Here is a 23,977-nt window from a genome sequence, read left to right as displayed (position 1 = left end):
GGCAAGGTACGTTTCTTGCAGCAGGAGCACTTCGGGTCGATATCTATGTATGAAGGTAAACACTGAGGTACGTTTTGATTTTATCTAAAAGTACATTTGCATTCCATGCGATGGCCTGTACTGGGTTCACCGACATCTGTGTAAGTAACTGTCTTGGCCCTGCCCTTTGTGTGCATTTGTTCTGGGTTTGAGGTGTCTCCCTTCCTATTTCCCATGTGTAGATTTGAGAGCTTTAGTGTGACATTTAGGACTGTCTGTCTTGTACTTTAATAAAACCTAAAACCAACAAGCATGTCAACTTGATGTTGAACAGTATTGCACCTCCTACTATAGAACTTAACATTCCTACCCCCCAACTCCCCCCCCACCCCCCCCCCCCCCCCCAAGAAGCATCTGTCGCCCTTACCCATGAACATCCCGCCCTTTAACCTGGCGAGATGGTAACAGTAACTGTACCTAATTGAGCAGTGGTGGACCTCTCCATATCGACGGATCACTGAAGTAAAAGCACTTAATAATGGTTAGTTGTCTATAACATTAATACTTCAACGTAGCCTAAATCCCTCCCCCCCTGGAGGTCTCTCTCTGGGTAACAAGTTACATTGCTGGGCTGCATGATAGATCTGTGGTCCCTGATGAATCAGCCCCAGCCCGGGACGGGCTCCGCTGCTCCGACTCTCTCTCTCGTCCTCTTCAAGTCTCTGTGGTGGCCGGTGGTCCTACGATTTATCAGATGCGGTCAATAGTGGGGAGTTTGAACAGGAGCCACGGCCTCCCCTACATCTCCTCGCCCGTGTGCGGTGTCCCTTAGTAGTTAGTCGGTTCGGCTCGTTGTTCGCTTTGTTCCTGTTCTGTGACCAACCAGATTGCTCATCAGTTGGTCTGAGTAGTAGTTCCTCCGTCAGCCATGTCCATGCCGCAGTCGGTTGCTCAAAGAAGTAGGTTTTGTTCCCAGGGACCACTCGCAGTTTCGCGGGGAATAGTAGACGATATTGAATATCCATTGCTCTCAGTTTTTGTTTGACTTCAAGAAATGAGCGCCGCAGTTGTTGTACATATCGTGTGTAGTCGGGAAAGAGGATGACTTTAGCCCCATTGCACAGGAGGTCTCCTCTAGCGCGGGCCTCTTGTAGGATCATGTCTCTGCCTTTAAAGTTAAAAAGGCAGAGTATCACTGGTCTCAGCGGAGACCCTGGCGGAGGCTTCATCTCTAGAGCTCTGTGGGCTCGCTCGAAATCCAGGAGCGGAACCACTCCTCCAAGAACGTGGCAAGAGACGTCGCAGCCGTGGCTTCCGGAAGCCCAAACACCCTGAGATTGTTGTGTCTTGATCTATTCACATCGTCTTCAGCCCTTCGGTATACTTGCGTCTTGAGGGTCCTCATCTCGTCTTCCACCGTGGAAATCCTGGTTTCTGCCTCCGTAATACGAGCCGTGGCATTGCGAAGGTCCTGTCTGACTAGGGACACCTCCTTCCTGACCTCTCCCACCTTAGCCTCCACCGTAGCTTGGGACGCATGAATGGCTCGAAGAATCATCTCTAGATCTCCAGACGCCGCCGGCTGATCTTCTTTGCCCCCCAGAGTGCGGCCCTATGTTCGGGGCCCAGCTGCATTCGTAGTGAATTGTTCTATGCGCGTTTGGGCTGTCCATTGTCGCGCTGCCCTGTCTTTGCCCATGGTCTTACTGTGCCTCTTTGTCGGGCCTGGATCCGAGTCCAGCCAGGGTCCTTCTTCGGGCGCGGCGTAGGTCTCCAGTTGTCTATCACCTCCGCATCAGTCTATGCCGGGTCCTCGCCCCTTCCGCCTGTTAGCCTCTAGCAGTTCATCGTCTGGGCACGGGGCGAAATCTGTCAGTGCCTGGTCACTGCTCAATGTGTCTTCGAGGGTCACCGACCCCTCCCTCCTTCAATCACTTGCCAGAAGGCGCCCAAGTGTCCTTTCAATGCAGCGCAGATTCTGGGTCCCACCGCGGCCCCGGCTCGGGAAGTGCGGGACCGCAAGGGGGTTGGGGGTGAAGAGGAAGGAGAAGCAGAGTGGGGTGGGGGGGGTCAGCGCCCCACAATATATCTCATCCCTTGGCCCCGCCAGGCGTCGGGCTTTCTCTCCCCCTTCGCTCCCACGGGGGGAGAAGAGGGCGGAGGAAGGGCCTGCCACCGAGGAAAGGGCCCCCCTCCCACGAGAGTCATGTTAGCCCCTCCGCCACATCCCCGAACTCAAGGGGCCCCAGTTCCGGTACCTCCGCCTGAGGCCTCTCCAACGGCGAGTCGCTCCCTCCTCCACGCATGCCGCCTCCAGACGCTCCTGTGTTTCAAGTTCGTGGCTGCGACCAGGGCCGACCCTCCTATCGGGCCTTTCCTGCCCTGTTGCCCGTCTATGCCGCCATCTTCAGCGGGGGCCCAGGCCTCCCTCAGTCCGGGATCTGGCCTGGTTTTCATCTGATGGGGAAGGGAGTGGGGGGGAAGAGGAGGATGGGCAGTAGGCGACTCCCCTCTTGGTCCCTTGAGCCGCCCTTGCGAAATCGGCACCACCTCAGGCTGACGTTCCGGGGATCCTCTGCCTCACCTCGTGGCAGTTTACGGGCCGCGACTCTCTCTGGCTCTGTCCGGCTCTTCTGCTGGGTCTGGGCTCCCGCCTTCACCGTACTTCGAGGAAAGGGAGAACTGCGGGATCTTCCCGGAAAGAGGATGTCGTCCACGAGGGGGGGATTACGGGTGAATTAGAGGCGGATGACGGAGGGGTCCGGAGCACTATAAAGGTGCGTCCGCCATCTTGATGCCTTTGCCACGCACCCCCAGCCTGTCTATTTTTTACTCTGGAGAGTGATGGAAGGGGTTTATGTGCATTGCAAGGGTCATTCTCCTGCTGATGGCTGTGCCCATGGTGGGAGAGCTCAGACTAGAGGGGCTGGCCTTTGACCTTTTAAGTCATTCTGACAGATTAACATTCTGCCATGCCTGCAAATAGGAAGTTAGTAGGTAAGCATTATGGTGACTCCTAATCAGCCCCAAGAAGGTGTCTTAATTGGTTCTTGAGAGGTTTTTTTTTTTGTTTGGCTCACAGCTTTGTGCTTTCATGACTTTGACTTTGATTTGTAGCCTTGGCTCCATTTTTGTGCATTATGGGCTTCCATCTCCTCTCTTCTTGATCCATTTGGGTGCTCAGTGTTCTGCTCTCGGATTGTTGGTTTGGAGCAATGTTAAACCTTCTGTGCTGCGTCCATGTGGTACCTTCTAAGAATAAATCTAGTGCTTCTAGTTTGTGATAGTCTAGTGTGCGGCCTTGAAATGGAGTTGGATAATAGCAGGAAGGTCTACGGATGATTGAGTCCATTGAACTAAATCTGTTCTCGTTCTCTACTAGCTCCCCAGATACTCATCTGCTAATTAGAGCCTAATGCACCACAATCCTGTTGCCAGCAAGAGAGGCAATGTGTAATTACTCATCTCCTCCCTGTGGATTATCAGTAGATGATAAGCATGCTATCATCTCAATGTTCTCCATATTCTATAATTTTTGAAACCCTGAAAAGTGTTGTCACCATGTTTATTGTCAAAGGCATTTCACTTGCTTTTTCTGTAACTTCCAATTGCATTGCTGTCACATTATCCAATTGGAGGGGAATATGTTTCTGGCTTGGTGTACGAGGCTCTAGGTCTAAGCATTGCTTCATGTGTGCCATTGTTTATAAACTCCTAGTTGGTTCTTTATGAGTAACAGACCTCTTTAATTTGGTCCTGTAACAGGTGAATGCATTTCCAATGGGAAATGACGTTGGAGGTTACTGCAAGGTTTCTTATTTAGAATTATGCTATCTCCACTTTTAGTGAACCCTGTTAATGTTTTTCATTTATTGGGTCTCGGATTCTCATTTTAATCTATGCTAATTGTTGTAAATTTGTTATCTCTTACAGATGATGGGACTGGCAGCACACAAAGTCTGGATCATGAAAGGGACATGTCCTCACCGACGCGTTCTAGAAAACCATCTTCTCTAGGCTCAACAGTAAGGCAATTTTCCTACAGCACGTTCGACAAGGGGCCTGTTTGCCTATTGTGTTGTGCCTTTGTTAGCCAGGTCTTGTACATTATGTGACTTCTGCATGTGATTGACACAAGATTCATTCTAGTGTTTTTGTTTTTGTTTTCTTTCTGTAAAAACGGAGGTGGATGCAGTACCTCATGATTTGTGTTGATACTGGTGCTTCTCAGGATGTAAATTGACTACTGTGGAAATTTGAGAAGGCCTACTTCGCTTTCCAAACCCCCTCGCCATTGATGTGAAGGCTGTGCTTTCTCAAGGGTGAGAAGTTACAGATTGTGTGAATATTTAGGAACTGGTCATTTTTGTAAGTGATTTATCCTAAGTGGGTAGTATGGGCAGTGTTGCTATGTATGTGTAAGCAAGTCCCTAGTAGCTCAAACCTATTAGAAGTGGTAAAGTTGGTGCTACATTGTATCGCAGCATTTTATGTAGCACTTACTACCCTTGAATGGGGCACTGAAGCGCTTGACAATATGTGCAGCAGGCTGCAATTTGTAGGATGTACGTTTGGAAGGATGTTGACTTTGTTCCTAGGTGGGAAGTCTTTTCATGTTATGCGTGGTGACTACTGAGGTGCTGTTATTGGGCTACTGAATGCAGTGCACAGCAGTGTGGTGGATGAAGTGTGAGACAAACATTAAAATGTGTGCTTTTCAGTATGCTGGTAGCGTTGAACAGCTGTGCAGGTCCCTTTATGGTGTATGGTGTCATATGATCTGCTTAGCTTATTACTTCCCTGTGTGATCCTCCTATGATATTTTATATATAGTTGTGGGCTTGAGCTGGCATAGTTGGAGGAGGAGAGATGGGGAGAGATCTGTCGGGGAGGGTGTTTTTATCATCTCAGTTGTGCCTTTGTGAGATTGTTTTTATATATTTTTTTGGACCTGAAGTGGTGGACTATAGTGAAGTCCTCCAGGTTATCCAGCAATATGTGACAGATTACTTCAGGTATCCAATGCCTGATCATTCGGTGATGTTGTGGATTTTTTGGTTGCACTGTGCTGGTGGTGGACAACCCTCACATGTTTGATATGAATTTAAGAGGTATAAGTTTCAATTAGCTGCTGACCACTGAGTATTATTGTCTTATTTCGGGCCATAACTATCACATATGCAGGTATACAATTATATAATGCCACAGAGAATTATAGGTCAGCCCTTAACCTATCTGCATAGGAAAAGCAGTTTGCTGGTTAAGTTTCCAATTTGTGTGTTTTAAGTGAGGATTACACTTGAGTAGCCATGATCACCTCTGGAATAGGGGACTCTTCAGAGATGGAGAATCAAGAAGGGACAGCGTTTTCTCCACCCTCTTGTATGGGTAACCTCCAGAGCTGACATTGGGATAAGCTCAGCCAGCACAAACCTTTCTAAAATGCCTCTCTGCCAAACTGAGCCAGAGGCTATGATAGCTGCCATGGAACTGGAACCCCACCCCAAGTCAGGAGCAGGGATTTGGACTGCGTGTAGGAAGGCTTTTATAATCTACCAGTTGTGTAATGTTTACAATGGTACAAATTAATTGATGCAGGTCTAATGGTTTCTGTTGTGGCACAATCTTACTTGCCTGTTTGTTCTGTGATATGAATTAAACTTGATCATATATTTTTTTTAATTCTTTGAAACGTAAAACTTGGCCTATGACCACCTATTGTGAAGGTGCTAATTTTATCTTGCAGTTCTGCACATAGCCTTTTAAAAAAAAAAAAAAAAAATCTAAATTAGCAGTATGGTGATAATTTTAATTTTTTATTTTTTGGGGCCTGCATATTTTAACTTTTGCGGTTACATTTTTTTTCCAGCCAAACTTGAGTCGTAAGTCTGAGAAGGATTCAGATTTTGTTCGAGAGCTGAAGAAACAAAAGTCATTGGAGAAGGAGGTATGCTTGGGTCCATCTATAATAAGTTTTTTTTTTGTGCAGAAAATGTGATCTGATGTAGGTCTTGTCCTGGTTGCCAGGAGGACATTGGTTCAAAGCTATGTTTTCCTAGTTGATTCAAATTTTATACATTTTAGTTACAACCTTTTTATTTTTATTTTGTCAACCCTTTCTCACTGCACCAAATGAAGCCGTGTTTATTTTGTTTGAGTTAATTTTGCCCCCTCATTGTGGCATGCTGCGTTGTTTGACTAATTGAACAATCTTTCTCCTAGAGAAGTGGTTCTTACATTTTTTACTTTTGTGGAACACCCCAACTTGAGCAAATCTGTCTGAGGCTAATCTTTTAATTTTAACCTCCAATTTTAAAGTCGAAGTGAAGATTTTATACTTATATAACCTTTGACCTGTACCAGCTATAGGCTCAATTCAGTGGCTTTATTTTATATTTAGCAAAAATGCAATCTAATTGTCAAGACAGGCTTCTCAAATATATTGGAAATGTAACTTTAAGAATATTACTTCTACCCTACCTGAAGCTGACGATTTTGCACTAGCAGTTTAGCAAAAACCCAGCCTTTGTTGACCAGACTGAGGTGTGAAAACTGCGTCCAGAGGAGAGCTAATGCCCTTGTAGTGGGAAGATGTTATCTTTCCTTAGCAGGTAGAACTACGGGGATGGGCAAGGAAATTAATTTATTTCCAAGGGGCCTTTTCTGTCACAAATAAATGTTAGGTGATCACTAGTAAGCCTCAACTTTTGTCCTTTGTTCTGAAGCTAACACCAAACCCAGTTGGGGAAAGCTAATCCCAGAATCAATTGAGTGACCACAGAGAAGGGGACTGCTCTTTAACCTGGGCTTATCGGAGTGGGCACACAGGTTGTGCACAAGTGGAAAAAAGCCTCACCATTTGGATTTTAAGTTTAGTGGCACCTTGGCATTGTTTTCAATGGGACAAATATAGGAATTACTGAAAAGCATGTAGGGTTGCCCCCGAAAAGCATTGCCCTATTGGTTAGGGAGTGCCCAGGAGCCACCACCATTGACTAGCTCTTGCCCCATGTAAATGTGGCATACTCTGGAACCCTCCTCCGAACACTTACTAGAGCTGTGGAAGAACAGGCTTCTGGAGAGTGCCCTTAGACCCTCTCAAGGTGTCAGGCAAAGGCCGGCGTCCTGCTTTAGAGTAGGTCCAGTTGCTGCTGGTCAGCTGGGTCCTTCTAGGAAAAGGCAGCTTGTTGTGTCCCTATTGCCAAACAGGATGTCTGCCTTATGTCTCTTGAGGACCACCTCTTTTTTTTCTTGGTAAAAGATGGAGCAAGTTGTCTTTGCCTTCTCCGCTCAGGTCAGACAGCTGGTCTGGGCCCATAGTATTATATGTAAACTCAAAGATAGAATGGTTATGACAATAGCAGGGTCTTTCAGCAACCAGACAGTTGATACACTAGTATTGTCTTGGCATCCTGGTTGCTCCCTTTCCAGGTACAAGCAACTCTCCAAAAATTTGTTGAAGCATAGCCTCCAGGTAAGCGTCCTTCACTGAAATGCCTGGGGCTTCATTAGGAATGACTGTTCTTACAACAACAAAAACTTTTCAGGGGTGCATCTTAGGTTAATACCTCGCCTCCACCAAAGAAACTATTTAAATGTCCTTAATGATGAACTGGTGGTATAGGTGATAGTAAGGGGGGGATGTGGGATTACAGAAAAAGGTAGGGCAAATGCAAGGGAAAACACAAGCTGCACCTAGGCAGGCTGCTTCTGTGGTCTGTCCAGCCCTCCCTGCACACTGTAGGGCAACCTAGCGTAGCCCCCCTGCCCGCACACCCCCAGCAAGCGCCAATAACTATGCCTTGAAATGTCCTCTTAATAATTATGCCCCGTTGCTCCTTGTTGCACCTTCTCACCTCCTGTAGTGGGTGCACAGGACATCCAGTCTGAAGCAAATTGATCAAGATATTACTATTAAAGAGACCTGGAGCTCAAGCTCCGCACCACAGGAATATGAGTGTGAAGAAAGTAACAATCAAGTTTTAAAAAGAAAAAAAAAATGCTCTTCTTTAAGGTTTTGGGGAGGGAGACTTTGCAAAACAAACTGCAGACAGGCTTTGTGCAGGGGAGGAGACAAGTGAAGCAGACTGCTGGCTTCGCTGTTGAAACGAGAGTGGGCACAGGCAATCATTAATGGATAATGAGATAAGCTGGGAGTAGTGGCTAACACTCTGGAGCACATCAATGAAGTGTTCTTTGAATTTTATAAGGCTATGCATGCAGCTGAAGACCACTGATGGAATGGTAGAATATCCTTTATTGAAAAGGCTAATGCTTCAAAGGCTCTCTTGGTCAGGTGAAGGAAACCATAAAAGACCCCAATGCCTCAAACGCCCCGGGTAGACATTTTCCAGCGGGGTTGTGTTTGTCATATGCAGCCTTGCTGAGAGATAGACTTAAGTTATAAGGAGGCACTTGAATGAGAACTACCCAATATAATGAGAGGGTTGGTAATGATAGAACCACTAAAAGTTTGGGAAATACAAGAACTTGTCAATCTGATAGGCCCCTGTCCACATTGAGGAATGCTAATAAGATCCTTGAGGAGAAACTAAAGTGATGAGAGAGCTGGTCCGTACGAGATCAAAATGGTTTTTACGAGGGAGAAGCTTATTAAATATATCACTGGCAAATGTGATGAGAGAAATAGAACAAAGCAAGATGGATATGGCCTTCCTATTATTGGAACTATTTATTTGCTGACATTGTGTTTCATTTGGGCATATGAGACACATCCGGGTAGGAAGCTGGCTCTCTCTATAGTGTAATAAGATGAAATGCACTGGCAGAGAGTCCAGTAGATCCCAAATTGGTATTGCAGAGGCAAAAGTCGATTTGACTAATTTTCTATTTTGTGGTAGTGTGGGCGAGCAGTTAGGCTTATTAGAGGGTAGTGCCTAACATTTTTTTTGTACTCTGAGGCAATAAATGAGACGCACTCTAATAAATCCAAGACCAATTTAGGGGAAAAAAAAATCTTTTTATATAGGTTTCAAACTCCAGAACTTCTTAATCTGGTAAGTAGATTTGAAAGCATAAATACTTTACTGTTTCAAAAATCAACACTTAGGTTAACATTGCTGAACTGAAGAATTGCACTATGGCGGGGGGGGGAATAAGAATGCAGTTTTACAGGTAAGTACACAATTTACAAATTCACTCTTCGGGGTTTTAGGTCAACACCAGGCAAAGTTCAAATCTGTACCAAGATTACACCCACAGCAGCACAGCGTCAACCGGGTGCAGAGGTCAAATTTGGAGTCGGGTGCCTAATATTCTCCAATGGAGACTGTGAATGAACAATGGTGAGCTGCTCATAGGGATGCGGTGTCGGGGTTGATCTCCTGGGGTTGATTTAAGCACTGGGGGGAGACACCACAAGGCACCACCAAACTTGCACCCTGAGTGGCACATTGACGATCAGGTGCAGGGTGCCAACACAGCATCATGTGACCAGTGTTAACCAATAGGGGAAGATCAGTTTTGGAAAAAAGCAGCAGGCACATGGACAGCTGAGGGTGTTCTCTGCTTAGCCTCCTGGCCAGAAAGTTCAGAAACTAGGGGATGTAGGGATGCTGAAGGTCCAGCTCCCCGAGTCCCGAGTGCAGGGGTGTCATCAGGAACAGGTTACCGGGCAGGTCACATGCATGGGGAGACTTCGGTTTGAGGCTGCAGGTAGGCCTGCAGGTTGAGTAGGAGAATGGCAGGTTCCACCTATGGTGGACTTGGGCTCAGAATCACTTGGGAACCTTTGCAGAACCAGTGGGCCACTTGGAGTCGAGCTGTGGGCGTCGGGTGCAGAGGTGGATGTGGAGGCGGGTTCACGGTTCCTCAGGGCAGAGTTCTTTTTCTTTTAAAGTAGATTTCTTCTTGAACAGGTCTGCTGTACTGAGGAGATCTTGATCTTTGTCAAAAACAGGCAGTCCTCACAAAGCTTTGGAGGTTGCTGGGGTGCAGGATGGTTCGTCTTTTGGTGCATGATCGTTGAGGGCTGCAGACCGGTCGGTAGGGCTGGGGCCACGTCAGTAGATGTCTGTAGGCCTCTCTGCTGGTTCGACTCTGTAGTGCCCTGCTTTTCTTACGTCATCAGGAATCTGAGTTCTGGGGTGCCACCTGAATACTGAATTTAGGGGCGTTCCAGGTGGTAGCTAATGGGCTAGTCACCTTTAGGGTGACTACACTGTTTTTATGATCACTCCCATTGGGAAGTGGGCATAACCCCAGCCCTAGTGCCCTACATTCCTTCCAAAAAAGGTGGGGGAATTTAAATGGTAGTGTCCACTTCAGCTCGTCCACTGTGTGTGTGGGGGTCTGGATAGGCTTGGGTTGCATTAGAAATCTGCTAGGCCTTTGAAGCTCCCCCCTAACTGGAATGTCCATCCTGCCCGGACAAGGTGTTCGCACCTCTGCCTATACAAAAAATATATAGTGGAGCACTCAGTCTCTCTAAATCACTCATATGGTAGTCAATAAAGCCATCAAGACAGGGGAATTAGATCAAAGTGTAACCAATTAAGAGAACATGGACAATTGAAGAGAGAATCAATAGGGTGTTGATAATGTATGTCATTAGCAATTTTTTTTTTATTCTAAATTATCTATACATACAGCATGCAATGTTTGAATATCCTATCCATGATATCATAAAAACACATTAAAAAAAAAAAAACTAAATATGATGCTGCAAAATGATTGCCCATTAATGTAAAGATCCACTTGATACTTTAATCCCAAAAGTTCATTCTCTGTGAATCTTCAAACATTCAACGTAATCCTCCATCCATGTAGTATGATGACCAAGAGTCCATTTGGCAGTTGAGCCCTGTTCTTCAATCTTTGAGTCTTCCACCACTCAAAAAGAATTTCAGTCCATACAAGATATTTTGCAGCATCGTATTTGGGTATTTTTTTGTGTTAGATATTATGGATAGGATATTTAAACACATTGCTTGCTGTATGTATAGATAATTTATTATTAAAATTGTTGATGACACATTATCAACACCCTATTGATTCTTTCTTCAATTGTCCATGTTCTCTTAATTGGCTACACTTTGATCTAATTCCCCTTTCTTGATGGCTTTGACTACTATATGAGTGATTTATAGAGACGGAGTGCTCCATTATATTTATTTGTTTTGGTTCTTAACTTTTTTTAATTCCCTTTTTTTTTTTTTTTTTCGTCTTCTTCTTCCAGGTTACATATGGTGGCAACAGATGTGTTCGTGTTAGAGCACTATGTATTGATATTTTGAATACTTTTAGCTATGTGCGGCTAATTCAAATCACTGTTGCCTTTTTGTTCACCTCTGCCTATAACAGGCCTTTGTTCTGGGCCCTCAAGAGCATTAGCTTTCACCTCCAGGGGCCAGAACTCTAAGGTGGCTGCTCTGGTTTTGGCCAGTCAGTGTACACAGAGTTGCTAGGTTTTCAAGGGGCATCTCTGTGGTTCCCTCCGAGTGTATGTATTAATAAATCCATCACTGGATTCAATTAGAGTTTATTAAAACAAAATGTTTGGTACCAAACAACATATCTTCAGTGAAGCCATCATGTATGGAGAATTTGAAATTACCAGTGGCCAGCACGTACCTAAAATGACTTCCCTGTTGACTTACTATGCCTGCAAATAGACAGACATAGTGGGGGCATATGATGGTAATATAATGTACCCTCCCTTTAGGCTGGAAGACCTGCTAGAGGGGCGACTTAAATATATTATTTGTGGCCTGTGTGCCATATTTTGTTTTCACTTTAGTTCTCCACCAAGACACACAGCCTATGAAAAGCCTTAATGAGCGGATCCCTGAAGGTAGAACCATTCGTGCTGCACCTCTTGGAAGCCTTCCTTTAGTGCCCTAGGCACCAGAGATAACATTTACAAGGGACTTATGATGGTTGCTAAAGGTTTGCCAATTGGGAAAAATGACTGTGCAGTTTTGGGGGAAAGATCTGTCACTGGGGACCTGTTTAGCTGGGCCCAGTGCACTTTCAGTTTAAATTGCACCAGAAACGAGGCAAAGAGGAGAGGGGGTGACCATGTCAAAAGAGGCACTTGCCTTCAATCAGTAAATCTTGTTGACCGTACTGAAAGTCCTTTAGAAACCGAAGAGCAAGTAAGATGGAAAAAAAGTATGTAATTTCTTGGATCAACATTGCACAAGTTATGTTAGTTTATTCTCTGAATGAACTAGTGGAGCTAAGGTTAGTGGACATAGTTGTAAGTAGACACGAGCGGGAGAAATGGGCGATTCATTGGCTGTGGGAGACTGGGGGTGGGGGGGGGGGGAGGCGGGATTCGGTATTTAATCTTTAGTCTGCTAGAATAACTTTGTTGTGTGGACTAAGAATCTGCTCTGATTACAAAGTCCTGGTGCCCAGTCATTGTTTATGGGAGTTAGGCAGGGGAATCTTCCTGTATTGCCATCTCTGCAAATTTGCACGAGTCCTTCAGTTGTTAAAAGTATGCCATTCCTCTGAAGTGAGACTATAATGTGGATGTGCATAATAGTCTTTAAATCTAGGATGTGTGCAGTGTGCATGTGATATCTCAGTTGTGCTAGTTGAAAGGACTGCCAGTCTGATTCTGAGTGGTGAAGGTAGTCGCCTGCATTCTGTTGAAGCATGCAATTTAGACGTCCGTCATAAAATACTTTATTCGTTAATAAAAAAACATAAGATATCTAAAAAATACAATAGCAGGTTTTTGGGTCTTCCCATATGATGTGCTGGGCTATTGTACTGAATAATATCCAATATCAATTGATCTTAAGACTTAGACAATAAAAGATAAACAGAAATTAAAAGAAGCCCTCCTGATTAGGACACAGAAAACCCTATTACAATTCTAAGGCACAAACCCATTATTTGAAGCTACATTCAAGATGATCCGAACCTTCACATTAGGGATCCCTGTGGCCTTAGTACCCTTTTCAGCAATGCAGCCTGTCGAGTGTGCAAAAAATGGACAGGACCCTCACGTTGGAAACGCATAATATCAGTAGACTAGTGTAAAGAAATGGCTCCCTGTTGCAGTTACCCCCCACTTTTTGCCTGATACTGATGCTGACTTGACTGAGAAGAGTGCTGGGACCCTGCTAACCAGGCCCCAGCACCAGTGTTCCTTCACCTAAAATGTACCATTGTATCCACAATTGGCACACCCTGGCATTCAGATAAGTCCCTTGTAACTGGTACTTCTAGTACCAAGGGCCCTGATGCCAAGGAAGGTCTCTAAGGGCTGCAGCATGTCTTATGCCACCCTGGAGACCTCTCACCCAGCACAGACACACTGCTTGCCAGCTTGTGTGTGCTAGTGAGGACAAAACGAGTAAGTCGACATGGCACTCCCCTCAGGGTGCCATGCCAGCCTCTCACTGCCTATGCAGTATAGGTAAGACACCCCTCTAGCAGGCCTTACAGCCCTAAGGCAGGGTGCACTATACCATAGGTGAGGGTACCAGTGCATGAGCATGGTACCCCTACAGTGTCTAAACAAAACCTTAGACATTGTAAGTGCAGGGTAGCCATAAGAGTATATGGTCTGGGAGTTTGTCAAACCCGAACTCCACAGCACCATAATGGCTACACTGAAAACTGGGAAGTTTGGTATCAAACTTCTCAGCACAATAAATGCACACTGATGCCAGTGTACATTTTATTGTAAAATACACCCCAGAGGGCACCTTAGAGGTGCCCCCTGAAACTTAACCGACTATCTGTGTAGGCTGACTAGTTTTAGCAGCCTGCCACAAACCGAGACATGTTGCTGGCCCCATGGGGAGAGTGCCTTTGTCACTCTGAGGCCAGTAACAAAGCCTGCACTGGGTGGAGATGCTAACACCTCCCCCAGGCAGGAATTGTCACACCTGGCGGTGAGCCTCAAAGGCTCACCTCCTTTGTGCCAACCCAGCAGGACACTCCAGCTAGTGGAGTTGCCCGCCCCCTCCGGCCAGGCCCCACTTTTGGCGGCAAGGCCGGAGAAAATAATGAGAAAAACAAGGAGGAGTCACTGGCCAGTCAGGACAGCCCCTAAGGTGTCCTGAGCTGAAGTGACTCTAACTTTTAGAAATCCTCCATCTTGCAGATGGAGGATTCCCCCAATAGGGTTAGGATTGTGACCCCCTCCCCTTGGGAGGAGGCACAAAGAGGGTGTACCCACCCTCAGGGCTAGTAGCCATTGGCTACTAACCCCCCAGACCTAAACACGCCCTTAAATTTAGTATTTAAGGGCTACCCTGAACCCTAGAAAATTAGATTCCTGCAACTACAAGAAGAAGGACTGCCCAGCTGAAAACCCCTGCAGCGGAAGACCAGAAGACGACAACTGCCTTGGCCCCAGAAACTCACCGGCCTGTCTCCTGCCTTCCAAAGATCCTGCTCCAGCGACGCCTTCCGAAGGGACCAGCGACCTCGACATCCTCTGAGGACTGCCCCTGCTTCGAAAAGACAAGAAACTCCCGAGGACAGCGGACCTGCTCCAAGAAACGCTGCAACTTTGTTTCCAGCAGCTTTAAAGAACCCTGCAAGCTCCCCGCAAGAAGCGTGAGACTTGCAACACTGCACCCGGCGACCCCGACTCGGCTGGTGGCGATCCAACACCTCAGGAGGGACCCCAGGACTACTCTAAGACTGTGAGTACAAAAACCTGTCCCCCCTGAGCCCCCACAGCGCCGCCTGCAGAGGGAATCCCGAGGCTTCCCCTGACCGCGACTCTTTGAACCTAAAGTCCCGACGCCTGGGAGAGACCCTGCACCCGCAGCCCCCAGGACCTGAAGGACCGGACTTTCACTGGAGAAGTGACCCCCAGGAGTCCCTCTCCCTTGCCCAAGTGGAGGTTTCCCCGAGGAATCCCCCCCTTGCCTGCCTGCAGCGCTGAAGAGATCCCGAGATCTCTCATAGACTAACATTGCGAACCCGACGCTTGTTTCTACACTGCACCCGGCCGCCCCCGCGCCGCTGAGGGTGAAATTTCTGTGTGGATTTGTGTCCCCCCCCCCCCCCCCGGTGCCCTACAAAACCCCCCTGGTCTGCCCTCCGAAGACGCGGGTACTTACCTGCAAGCAGACCGGAACCGGAGCACCCCCTTCTCTCCATTCTAGCCTATGCGTTTTGGGCACCACTTTGAACTCTGCACCTGACCGGCCCTGAGCTGCTGGTGTGGTGACTTTGGGGTTGCTCTGAACCCCCAACGGTGGGCTACCTTGGACCAAGAACTAAGCCCTGTAAGTGTCTTACTTACCTGGTTAACCTAACAAATACTTACCTCCCCTAGGAACTGTGAAAATTGCACTAAGTGTCCACTTTTAAAACCGCTATTTGTGAATAACTTGAAAAGTATACATGCAATTTTGATGATTTGAAGTTCCTAAAGTACTTACCTGCAATACCTTTCGAATGAGATATTACATGTAGAATTTGAACCTGTGGTTCTTAAAATAAACTAAGAAAAGATATTTTTCTATAACAAAACCTATTGGCTGGATTTGTCTCTGAGTGTGTGTACCTCATTTATTGTCTATGTGTATGTACAACAAATGCTTAACACTACTCCTTGGATAAGCCTATTGCTCGACCACACTACCACAAAATAGAGCATTAGTATTATCTATTTTTACCACTATTTTACCTCTAAGGGGAACCCTTGGACTCTGTGCATGCTATTCCTTACTTTGAAATAGCACATACAGAGCCAACTTCCTACAACTAGGCCGTAACGTTAAGTACTAAACAGTCTTTCTTTACCTATGGTGAACTGGATAGACTGGGGGGACGACCAGGGTGGCAAAGATTCTCAGAAACTAAATTCGGCTGCTATGACAGCTCTCAAGTAACGAAAAGTTAAATATCAGACTATCTGCAGGATTGAACTCCTAGGGCATTAAATTCGCCTTTCAGTAGTTCCCTTCTCTGGTTTCCCAGAGTTGGACATATTCAAACCACATGGACTAAGGTCTCCCATGTCTGATGGCATAGTCTTCGTATATTTGGTTGCAACCCAGCCTCTATTTTCCATTTTGGTAGGAAGTCCAGAGTTGGTATATCTCCTAACCTCAACCGTAAGAGGCTCTGTTTAGTGTTTCGGGCTAGTGGGGCGGACAGGATCCGTGATTCCTTGTCCAATGCATGAGTTTAGGACTAGCCATCCATGTGCTTGTTTAGATAGTTTCCATATCTTCTAGTCGGCTTAGAATCCTAGATGATTTGTTAACTGCTTTTCTGAAAGCGGGTGCCCGCCAGCCGGGCTATGCCTTTTTCCCCCCCAATGCTCCTTAAAGATATTATTTCCCCTCTTGAGATTGATTTCCTGCCAGACTAATTTTGCTAAAGTCCCTTTAGCGGCTAGATGTAGTTTATAACCTCTCTTGACAAACGCTGCCGGCCTTGCCCATGATTGCTTTATTAGCTAAAATTCCAATCTGACTTGGGCTGGGGAAGACTCTCTCAGTAGTTGAAAAACTTGCTCATATGATTTCACTAATACCTTATCAAGTATGGCCACCTCCGTCCCTCTGATTATTTCTGTCCCATATGCAAGAGTCGGAAGTAATTTCGCTCTCATAACCATGGTCATCGGCTTTAATGGCCGCCCAAGGATGGACTTTGCCAAATTTCCAAAGGCCTTAATTAAGACTTGTGCCTTCTGCTTAATTACTTCTCTGTGGTCAGCAAATGTGCCTTTAGAGTCTATCCTAATCCCTAGGTATGTGTATGCTACTACTTCTTCAATAAGCTGTCCATTCAAATACCATTTGTGGTGTGATGTAGGTTTACGGTTCAGGGGGATTATTTTAGATTTCCCATAATTTATCTGTCATTAGCCAACGCATATCCTCCTAGATGTTTCACAGGCCTACTCTGGAATTACTGAGCAGCAGCAGGTCATCAGCAAAAAGTAGATTGGATATTTGACGCCCTCTCCCCCGGGTTGGTAGGTGAGCTGGCTGTTTATCCAAGGCTGGAGATAAATCTGCTATATAGAAGTTAAAAAGAAGCGGCGCTGGAAGAGTCAACAGTGGGTTTTGATGGGCCTGGATAAGTATGTGCCGTCTCACACTTTGATTTTTACCCAGGTGTTGGAATAGAGCATTATAATGGCATTCAGTGGATTCCCCAGCAACCCCCACTGTTGTAATTGTATTCATAGTTTGTCTTGGGGAACATAATCAAATGCAGCCTTAAAATCCACAAAGCACATCTAAAGGGGTGTCCTAGTGGCCTTTGCTCTATTTATTACCAGACTTCATGCCAACGTGCCCTGTTTTATCGTAAAACCGGTTTGATTAATGGGGAGCCTTCCTTTGTCCAAGGCCCATCGTTCCAAATGCTGCAAAATTCCTGTGGAGAAGTATTTTTACGCCTGCATCCAAACAGGCGATTAGACAATAGTTGGAAGGTAAGGAATCCTTCCCTCCGTTGTTAATGGGGTGGATTATTGAGCCCTTCCTACTGTCTGAGGCAGAGCCTGTTGCTATAATGTTATTGAACATTATAGTGAAGAAAGCTGCTTATGTTGGAGTAAATTGTTTAATAAATAGGGCCTGTGGTAGGCCATTAGGGCCAGGTGTGCAATCTGTTTTTTTTTTTTTTTTTTTTTTTTTTGTTGGCTATTATCTTAATTATTTCAAGTGAACTAAAAGTAATAGGCTCCTGGCGCTCAGACCTATCCAGTTGTCTCCTATTGGGCTGAGTCTATATCTGTTGAGGATGTTTCCAAATATCCCACCCAGGCCTCCTCTGTGACATTCGTGTTTGCAGCTCTGGGGCCTTTCTCAATATTAATCGAGCTCCAGAACCTCCTAGAGTTTGCCAATGTTGATGCATAATGTAATTTTGCCCATATTCCCTGCTTTGATCTTTTTGAAAAGCCAAATATCCTTCTTTAGTAGGGTCCTTTCTTTCCGTAGTGTTCTGAGAAATTATCCATTAGTCGGATGATTCTGCAATTGTCTCGGAAGCCTATTCACCCCTGATTTCCTCTGTCGTATTGCCCGTGGCATGAGTATGCTATTTCTGTACCACAGATGTGCCCCCCTAAATGTGCCTCTCACTGTAGACTGCTTAATAAGGCTTATAGTGAAGGATTCCCACGTAGCAACTGCCTTTGATGGTTCACTGGTCATGGCTTCCAGTTTCCCATCCCCTTCCTCTGCTTGAGCTGCAACCGAATGTGAGCTCCATCTTAGTCATTTTAGATTTTCAGAACGAAGCTCCCCTTTGAGGAGGTTAGTTTCTTCCTAGATAGGCACTTGGGTCTGGATTGCAATTATTTGATAATTATGATCACTTTCTGGGTGATTTAGTATTCTGAAATCCCTCACAAATTTAAATAGGGGGGTATTTACCAAGTTATAATCTAGATATGAAACCACCTTTTCAGTGGCTCTTGTCCAGACCGTGGGTGAGTCTGACAGCAACAGCCCGTTTAATGCAAAGAAACCTGCTAGCTCACAGCTCTTAATTAGCTTATTGCCAATTTTATCTTTCTTTCTTTGGTGTGGTAGGTTTTGAATGGGCAGTGGAACCAGCAGTTGTACATGATCCCCGCTTGGGATGTGGAATAGACTGAGATTAAAGTAGGCATAACTACATTGGTGGTGTGTGTGTGTGTGTTTTTTTTTTTTTTTTTTTTTTTTCCAATGTGGACTAGATGTTTTAGCAGTTTGATAGCTTCCAGCTTTTTATTTTCGGGATTAATGTACACGTTGATCAGGACCAAATGATCATGATTATTTTTTGCCCAGCCGTCCAAGCAAACTCACTGGAAGGGCTGATCTCTCATCTGACCTCTGGACGGTTTCGCCCCAAGCTTGGAATTGATATAGATTGACAAACCTCCTTTTGCCCTTCTAAACGTGTGGGTTCACTGCAGGCTTACTAACTTTCCTCTAATTGGTTATGAGGAATTTAATAAGTGCCCATGTCTCCTGCAGCATTACAATATCAAAGGTGCCCCGGAATTTGATAACTTCTGCATCTTCCAGCTTCAACTGAAGGCCCCCTATATTCCATGAACATATACTTAAAGATCCTTGCGTCATGGGAGACTTTCGGACTGTCATTCAGGCTTTTGGGGGTAAAGTGGGGGCCAGTGCTGTTGGAAGCCTAGACCGTTTGTCTTGGGAGTGGCCTTCTCTCAAGGGATGTCTGGATGTTATCCTTCTTTGGCCCTCTTCTTCCCTTACTTCTGTTATTAATTCTGGTTGGGCTGCTGCTCCTTGTCCTGTCTGGTCTTGGCCAGATTCTTGAACATGGGACTTCCCATTTACTCCTTGTAGAACAGACCAGATGATTACTTCTTTCGCTAACTGCCTACCACAGTGGGTGTGGATATCTTCCCCCTAGGTGGGGGCATACCTCAATTCCCCAATCTTTCAGGATACTTCTTTTTTCATGATTTGCGTTGGTAGTTTTGGAGATGCAAATATCATGATGATTGGATCAGTTTGCTGGCTACCCTGCGCTTGGATACATTTTATAGCGGTAATGTTGTCAGGGGTCCATAACAGCTGCAAAACTCGATCCAACCTGCCCTGATTTGACCTATCTGTCAGACTCGACTGAGCTATTTCGATGTCCGCTCTATCTGGCTTCAAATGACAGTTCCATGCTGTGGCTTCTATCGCCCCTACAAGAGTTGTCCACTCTGCTTGCCCGCCTGGGGGGGGGGGAGGGTATCTTATCAGTCCTGGAGTAGCCTGTCTCCCAACCCTGACCTTTCCTTTGCCGAAGGTGGGGAGAGGGGAGAAGGGCCTCCCATGATCTAATGTCCAGGGCTGTAATACCTTTGGGGGAGGGCTTGTTGACTCCACGTCCTCCTCCTGAACTTTGCTGGAAGGTGTTTGTGTTGTCTCTAGAAGCCACCTGAGTGTTCTTTCTGCCCTTCCCTGCTTGCTTCTGCTCTCTTTTCGTCAGTTTGTGGCAGGGGTGCCTTTCCAAGTCCCTAAGTGCAATCATTTGTGACGGGTGTTCCAGAGCATTAACTTGGGCCTCCAAAACTGTTTCTCTGGTTGCGTTGTCCTCTGAGTTACTTAACCTCGTAGCTCGAGGTCTTCGTAGGCTATACTGTTTCTTCTCCGAAGGTGCTAGAGGTTTGGGGGATGTGGGCAGACTTGATGGCAAAGAGATTTCTACACACGTGCCTGCTTCTTTACCCAGACTACGAATCTCCTTCAAAATGTCTTCGAAGATCACTGGCAATTGTACCATGCGATCTACAACCTCCTTGCAGATAGTAAAGTCATTGTTTTGTTTGTATCCTTGTTATTAGTGATTTCAATTCTTGCGACAAATACTGCCAGGGTGTTCAACAGGTCTACCTGAATGTCCATTTTGAGACTGGAACTGCAGAGCGGTTACTGTTGTCTCCATAGAATTCAAAATTGCCGCCCATATATCTTTTACAGGAGCCAGGGTGGCAGCAAGGTCATTAGTCACTTCTTTGGGCTACCCTGGGGGCTTGATTAATCTGAGTGGGTAGCCATACCTCCCCACCTTCCTCCAATGCACTTGGGGATAGACCCTCCTGAACACCATTTTTTTTTTTTTTTGACTAATTGCAGGAAAATAGTAGTATTTAGATCTAGAGCTCCTTAACGGAGTCTGACACTCCTCTTTCCCCGTGCCCCCCGAGGCGTTGCCCTCGTCACAGAGTTGGTTAATTGGACTAGCCTGACCAGTAGAGGCAGGGTGCTGGTTGGTCCCACGCCGGACAATATAAAACTGGGCCCTGCTCACTTGCGGTGGGCAAATACTCTCCTGGTGTAGGGAGGCAATCTTTGGGATCTGTGGTGTCTTTGCGATCTGTGAAGTCCTTAGCCATGAAACTGGCCCTTAAAGTTCTATCCTCCAGGATACTAATAGTGGGAGGGAGTGGTGGAGGCGGAGGATAATTTCCTTCGTCCTCGAGGTCCTTTCTCTGATCGGGGGCCTGATTCTGATCCGAAGTCCTGCTTATTGCCCCAAAGTAATGTGATCTTTTACGAGGCTTGGCTAGATCTGGGCGGGGGCTTGAATATTTATCCTCCTTGCCTGTGTGGGCCCTCTCCCTAGCCCCTCCCCCCCCCACCAACCTGAAGGCTATTGGTCACTTTGACTGGCTTAGCTTTTGCATTTGTTTGCCGCTGCAATCATAGCCCTGGACTAACAGGGGCTCAATAGGTAGGGGAGAAAAACTCTGGGGACTCTGATCAAGGTCCCTTGACGGTCTTATCAGCTGTCTCTGCTATCCAGTCCAGGTCTTCTTTTTGATTGAATTTTGGCAGACAGTGCTTCCTGCTTCCTCTTGCTTGTAAACGTGGTCCTGCCTGGTATTGTGCTTGATCTCATCTCTGCTTATCAACCATATAGGCATAATTGTGTACCTGAGTTGCTGAATGAGTGGCTTAGGTGTCTTGCGGAACTAAGCTTAGACGGTAGTTCAGTCTCTTGCTTGCTCTCCTTTGGTTGAGCTTTTTTATTGGGCTGCGATCAGCCAAAGTGAGGAATATAGGTATGTGAGTAGGGGGCGAGCGGGTCTCTCTGAGCCAACCCCACAAGCCGCACCCAACCTGGCTGGGGGATGGGGGCACACTCAGCAATGGGCCTCTAAGCCCACTGTGCTCGGCACACGCTCACGGCCCTTTAACTTGTGCTCCTGGGCCACTGTGAATCTGACTTCATTCAGGGAGTTCTGCCAGGGCAATCAAGCTGTTACCAGTTGTCCGCGCTGATGCCCACTTTGATGTTGCCCTGCCCTCCTCCTCCTTCCAGGGGCTTCCAGAGGCTCCTCCTTGGGGCTACTTGCCAGGCCGCTGCTAACTTCTCTTCACCGCTGGACCACCCCCAGCCAGAGGCCGCCGCATCTCTTGGTCAACCGCATGACTGGTCAAGCAAGGGTTGCTTGATGGTGACCAGGGAGGCCACTGCATGCTCTGCAACTCCCCTACACAGGAGGGATGGCTGGGACTGGCACCAGCCAGAGCACGGCACACAAGCAGGCGGCAGGCAAGCCAAGCAGACTGGCGGATGGGCTTGCGGGTGGACCCGAATCGAAGGGGTAGGTTGCAAACTGAAATGTCGGACTGTAGTCCCTTCAGCCTGCAGCGTCTCACTCGCTCCTGTGCCGTAACAGGGCTCCCTGGTATCAGAGCACTGCACCCGCTCGCACTGCTCTGGTCGAGTGGGCGGAGCAAACTGACGTTTGCCGTTTCCATCCAGCATTAGTCGTTGTAGGAAGTTGGCTCTGTATGCACTATTTCAAAGTAAGGAATAGTATGCACAGAGTCCAAGGGTTCCCCTTAGAGGTAAGATAGTGGCAAAAAGAGATAATACTAATGCTCTATTTTGTGGTAGTGTGGTGGAGCAGTAGGCTTATCAAAGGAGTAGTGTTAAGCATTTGTTGTACATACACACAGGCAATAAATGAGGAACACACACTCAGACAATTCCAAGCCAATAGGTTTTTGTTACAGAAAAATATATTTTCTTAGTTTATTTTAAGAACCACAGGTTCAAATTCTACATGTAATATCTCATTTGAAAGGTATTGCAGGTAAGTACTCTAGGAACTTGGAATAATCACAATAGCATATATACTTTTTACACAAAACACATTTAGCTGTTTTAAAAGTGGGCACTTAGTGCAATTTTCACAGTTCCTGGGGGAGGTAAAGTAATGTTAGTTCTTGCAGGTAAGTAAACCACCTACGGGGTTCAGATTGGGGTCCAAAGTAGCCCACCGTTGGGGGTTCAGAGCAACCCCAAAGTCACCACACCAGCAGCTCAGGCCCGGTCAGGTGCAGAGTTCAAAGTGGTGCCCAAAACACATAGGCTTCAATGGAGAAGGGTGTGCCCCGGTTCTAGTCTGCCAGCAGGTAAGTACCCGCGTCTTCGGAGGGCAGACCAGGGGGGTTTTGTAGGGCACCGGGGGGGGACACAAGTCCACACAAAAAGTACACCCTCAGCAGCGCGGGGGCGGCCGGGTGCAGTGTGCCAACAAGTGTCGGGTTTCCAATAGATTTCAATGGGAGACCAAGGGGTCTCTTCAGCGGTGCAGGCAGGCAAGGGGGGGGCTCCTCGGGGTAGCCACCACCTGGGCAAGGGAGAGGGCCTCCTCAGGGTCACTCCTGCACTGGAGTTCCGATCCTTCAGGTCCTGGGGGCTGCGGGTGCAGAGTCTTTTCCAGGCGTCGGGATTTCAGAGTCAGGCAGTCGCAGTCAGGGGGAGCCTCGGGATTCCCTCTGCAGGCGTCGCTGTGGGGGTTCAGGGGGGACAACTTTGGTTACTCAGTCTCTGAGTCGCCGGAGAGTCCTCCCTGAAGTGTTGTTTCTCCACAAGTCGAGTCGGGGTCGCCGGGTGCAGTGTTGCAAGTCTCACGCTTCTTGCGGGGATTGCAGGGGTCTTTAAATCTGCTCCTCTGGATACAAAGTTGCAGTCTTTGTTGAACAGGGCTGCTGTTCTCTGGAGTTTCTTGGTCTTTTGGAAGCAGGGCAGTCCTCTGAGGATTCAGAGGTCGCTGGTCCTGGGGAAAGCGTTGCTGGAGCAGTTTTCTTCTGAAGGAGGGAGACAGGCCGGTAGGGCTGGGGCCAAATCAGTTGGTGTCTTCTTCTTCTCTGCAGGGTTTTTCAGTTCAGCAGTCCTCTTCTTCTTTAAGTTGCAGGAATCTAAATTCTTAGGTTCTGGGGAGCCCCTAAATACTGAATTTAGGGGTGTTTAGGTCTGGGAGGGCAGTAGCCAATGGCTACTGTCCTTTAGGGTGGCTACACCCTCTTTGTGCCTCCTCCCTGAGGGGAGGGGGGGCACATCCCTATTCCTATTGGGGGAATCCTCCATCTGCGAGATGGAGGATTTCTAAAAGTCAGAGTCCCCTCCGCTCAGGACACCTTAGGGGCTGTCCTGACTGGCCAGTGACTCCTCCTTGTTTTTCTCATTATCTTTCCTGGACTTGCCACCAAAAGTGGGGGCTGGGTCCAGGGGGCGGGCATCTCCACTAGCTGGAGTGCCCTGGGGCATTGTAACA

The 23,977-nt window shown here is 46.9% G+C and overlaps 1 protein-coding gene across 3 annotated transcripts in view; it reads left to right on the top strand.

Annotated features, from left to right (window-relative positions):
* Positions 1-23,977, top strand: part of HMMR (hyaluronan mediated motility receptor) — a 261,939-nt gene that overhangs the window by 23,707 nt on the left and 214,255 nt on the right. For all 3 annotated transcript variants that reach the window (XM_069199359.1, XM_069199357.1, XM_069199358.1), the window contains exons 3-4: positions 3,913-4,004; positions 5,849-5,926. In XM_069199359.1, the coding sequence (XP_069055460.1) occupies positions 3,913-4,004; positions 5,849-5,926 (170 nt within the window). The remainder of the gene's footprint in view (positions 1-3,912; positions 4,005-5,848; positions 5,927-23,977) is intronic.

The sequence above is a fragment of the Pleurodeles waltl genome, chromosome 7 (assembly GCF_031143425.1).
Source record: "Pleurodeles waltl isolate 20211129_DDA chromosome 7, aPleWal1.hap1.20221129, whole genome shotgun sequence".
Classification (NCBI taxonomy): Eukaryota; Metazoa; Chordata; class Amphibia; order Caudata; family Salamandridae; genus Pleurodeles; species Pleurodeles waltl.
The sequence above is the reverse complement of the archived record's forward strand: the minus strand, read 5'-3'. Positions and strand labels throughout refer to the sequence as shown.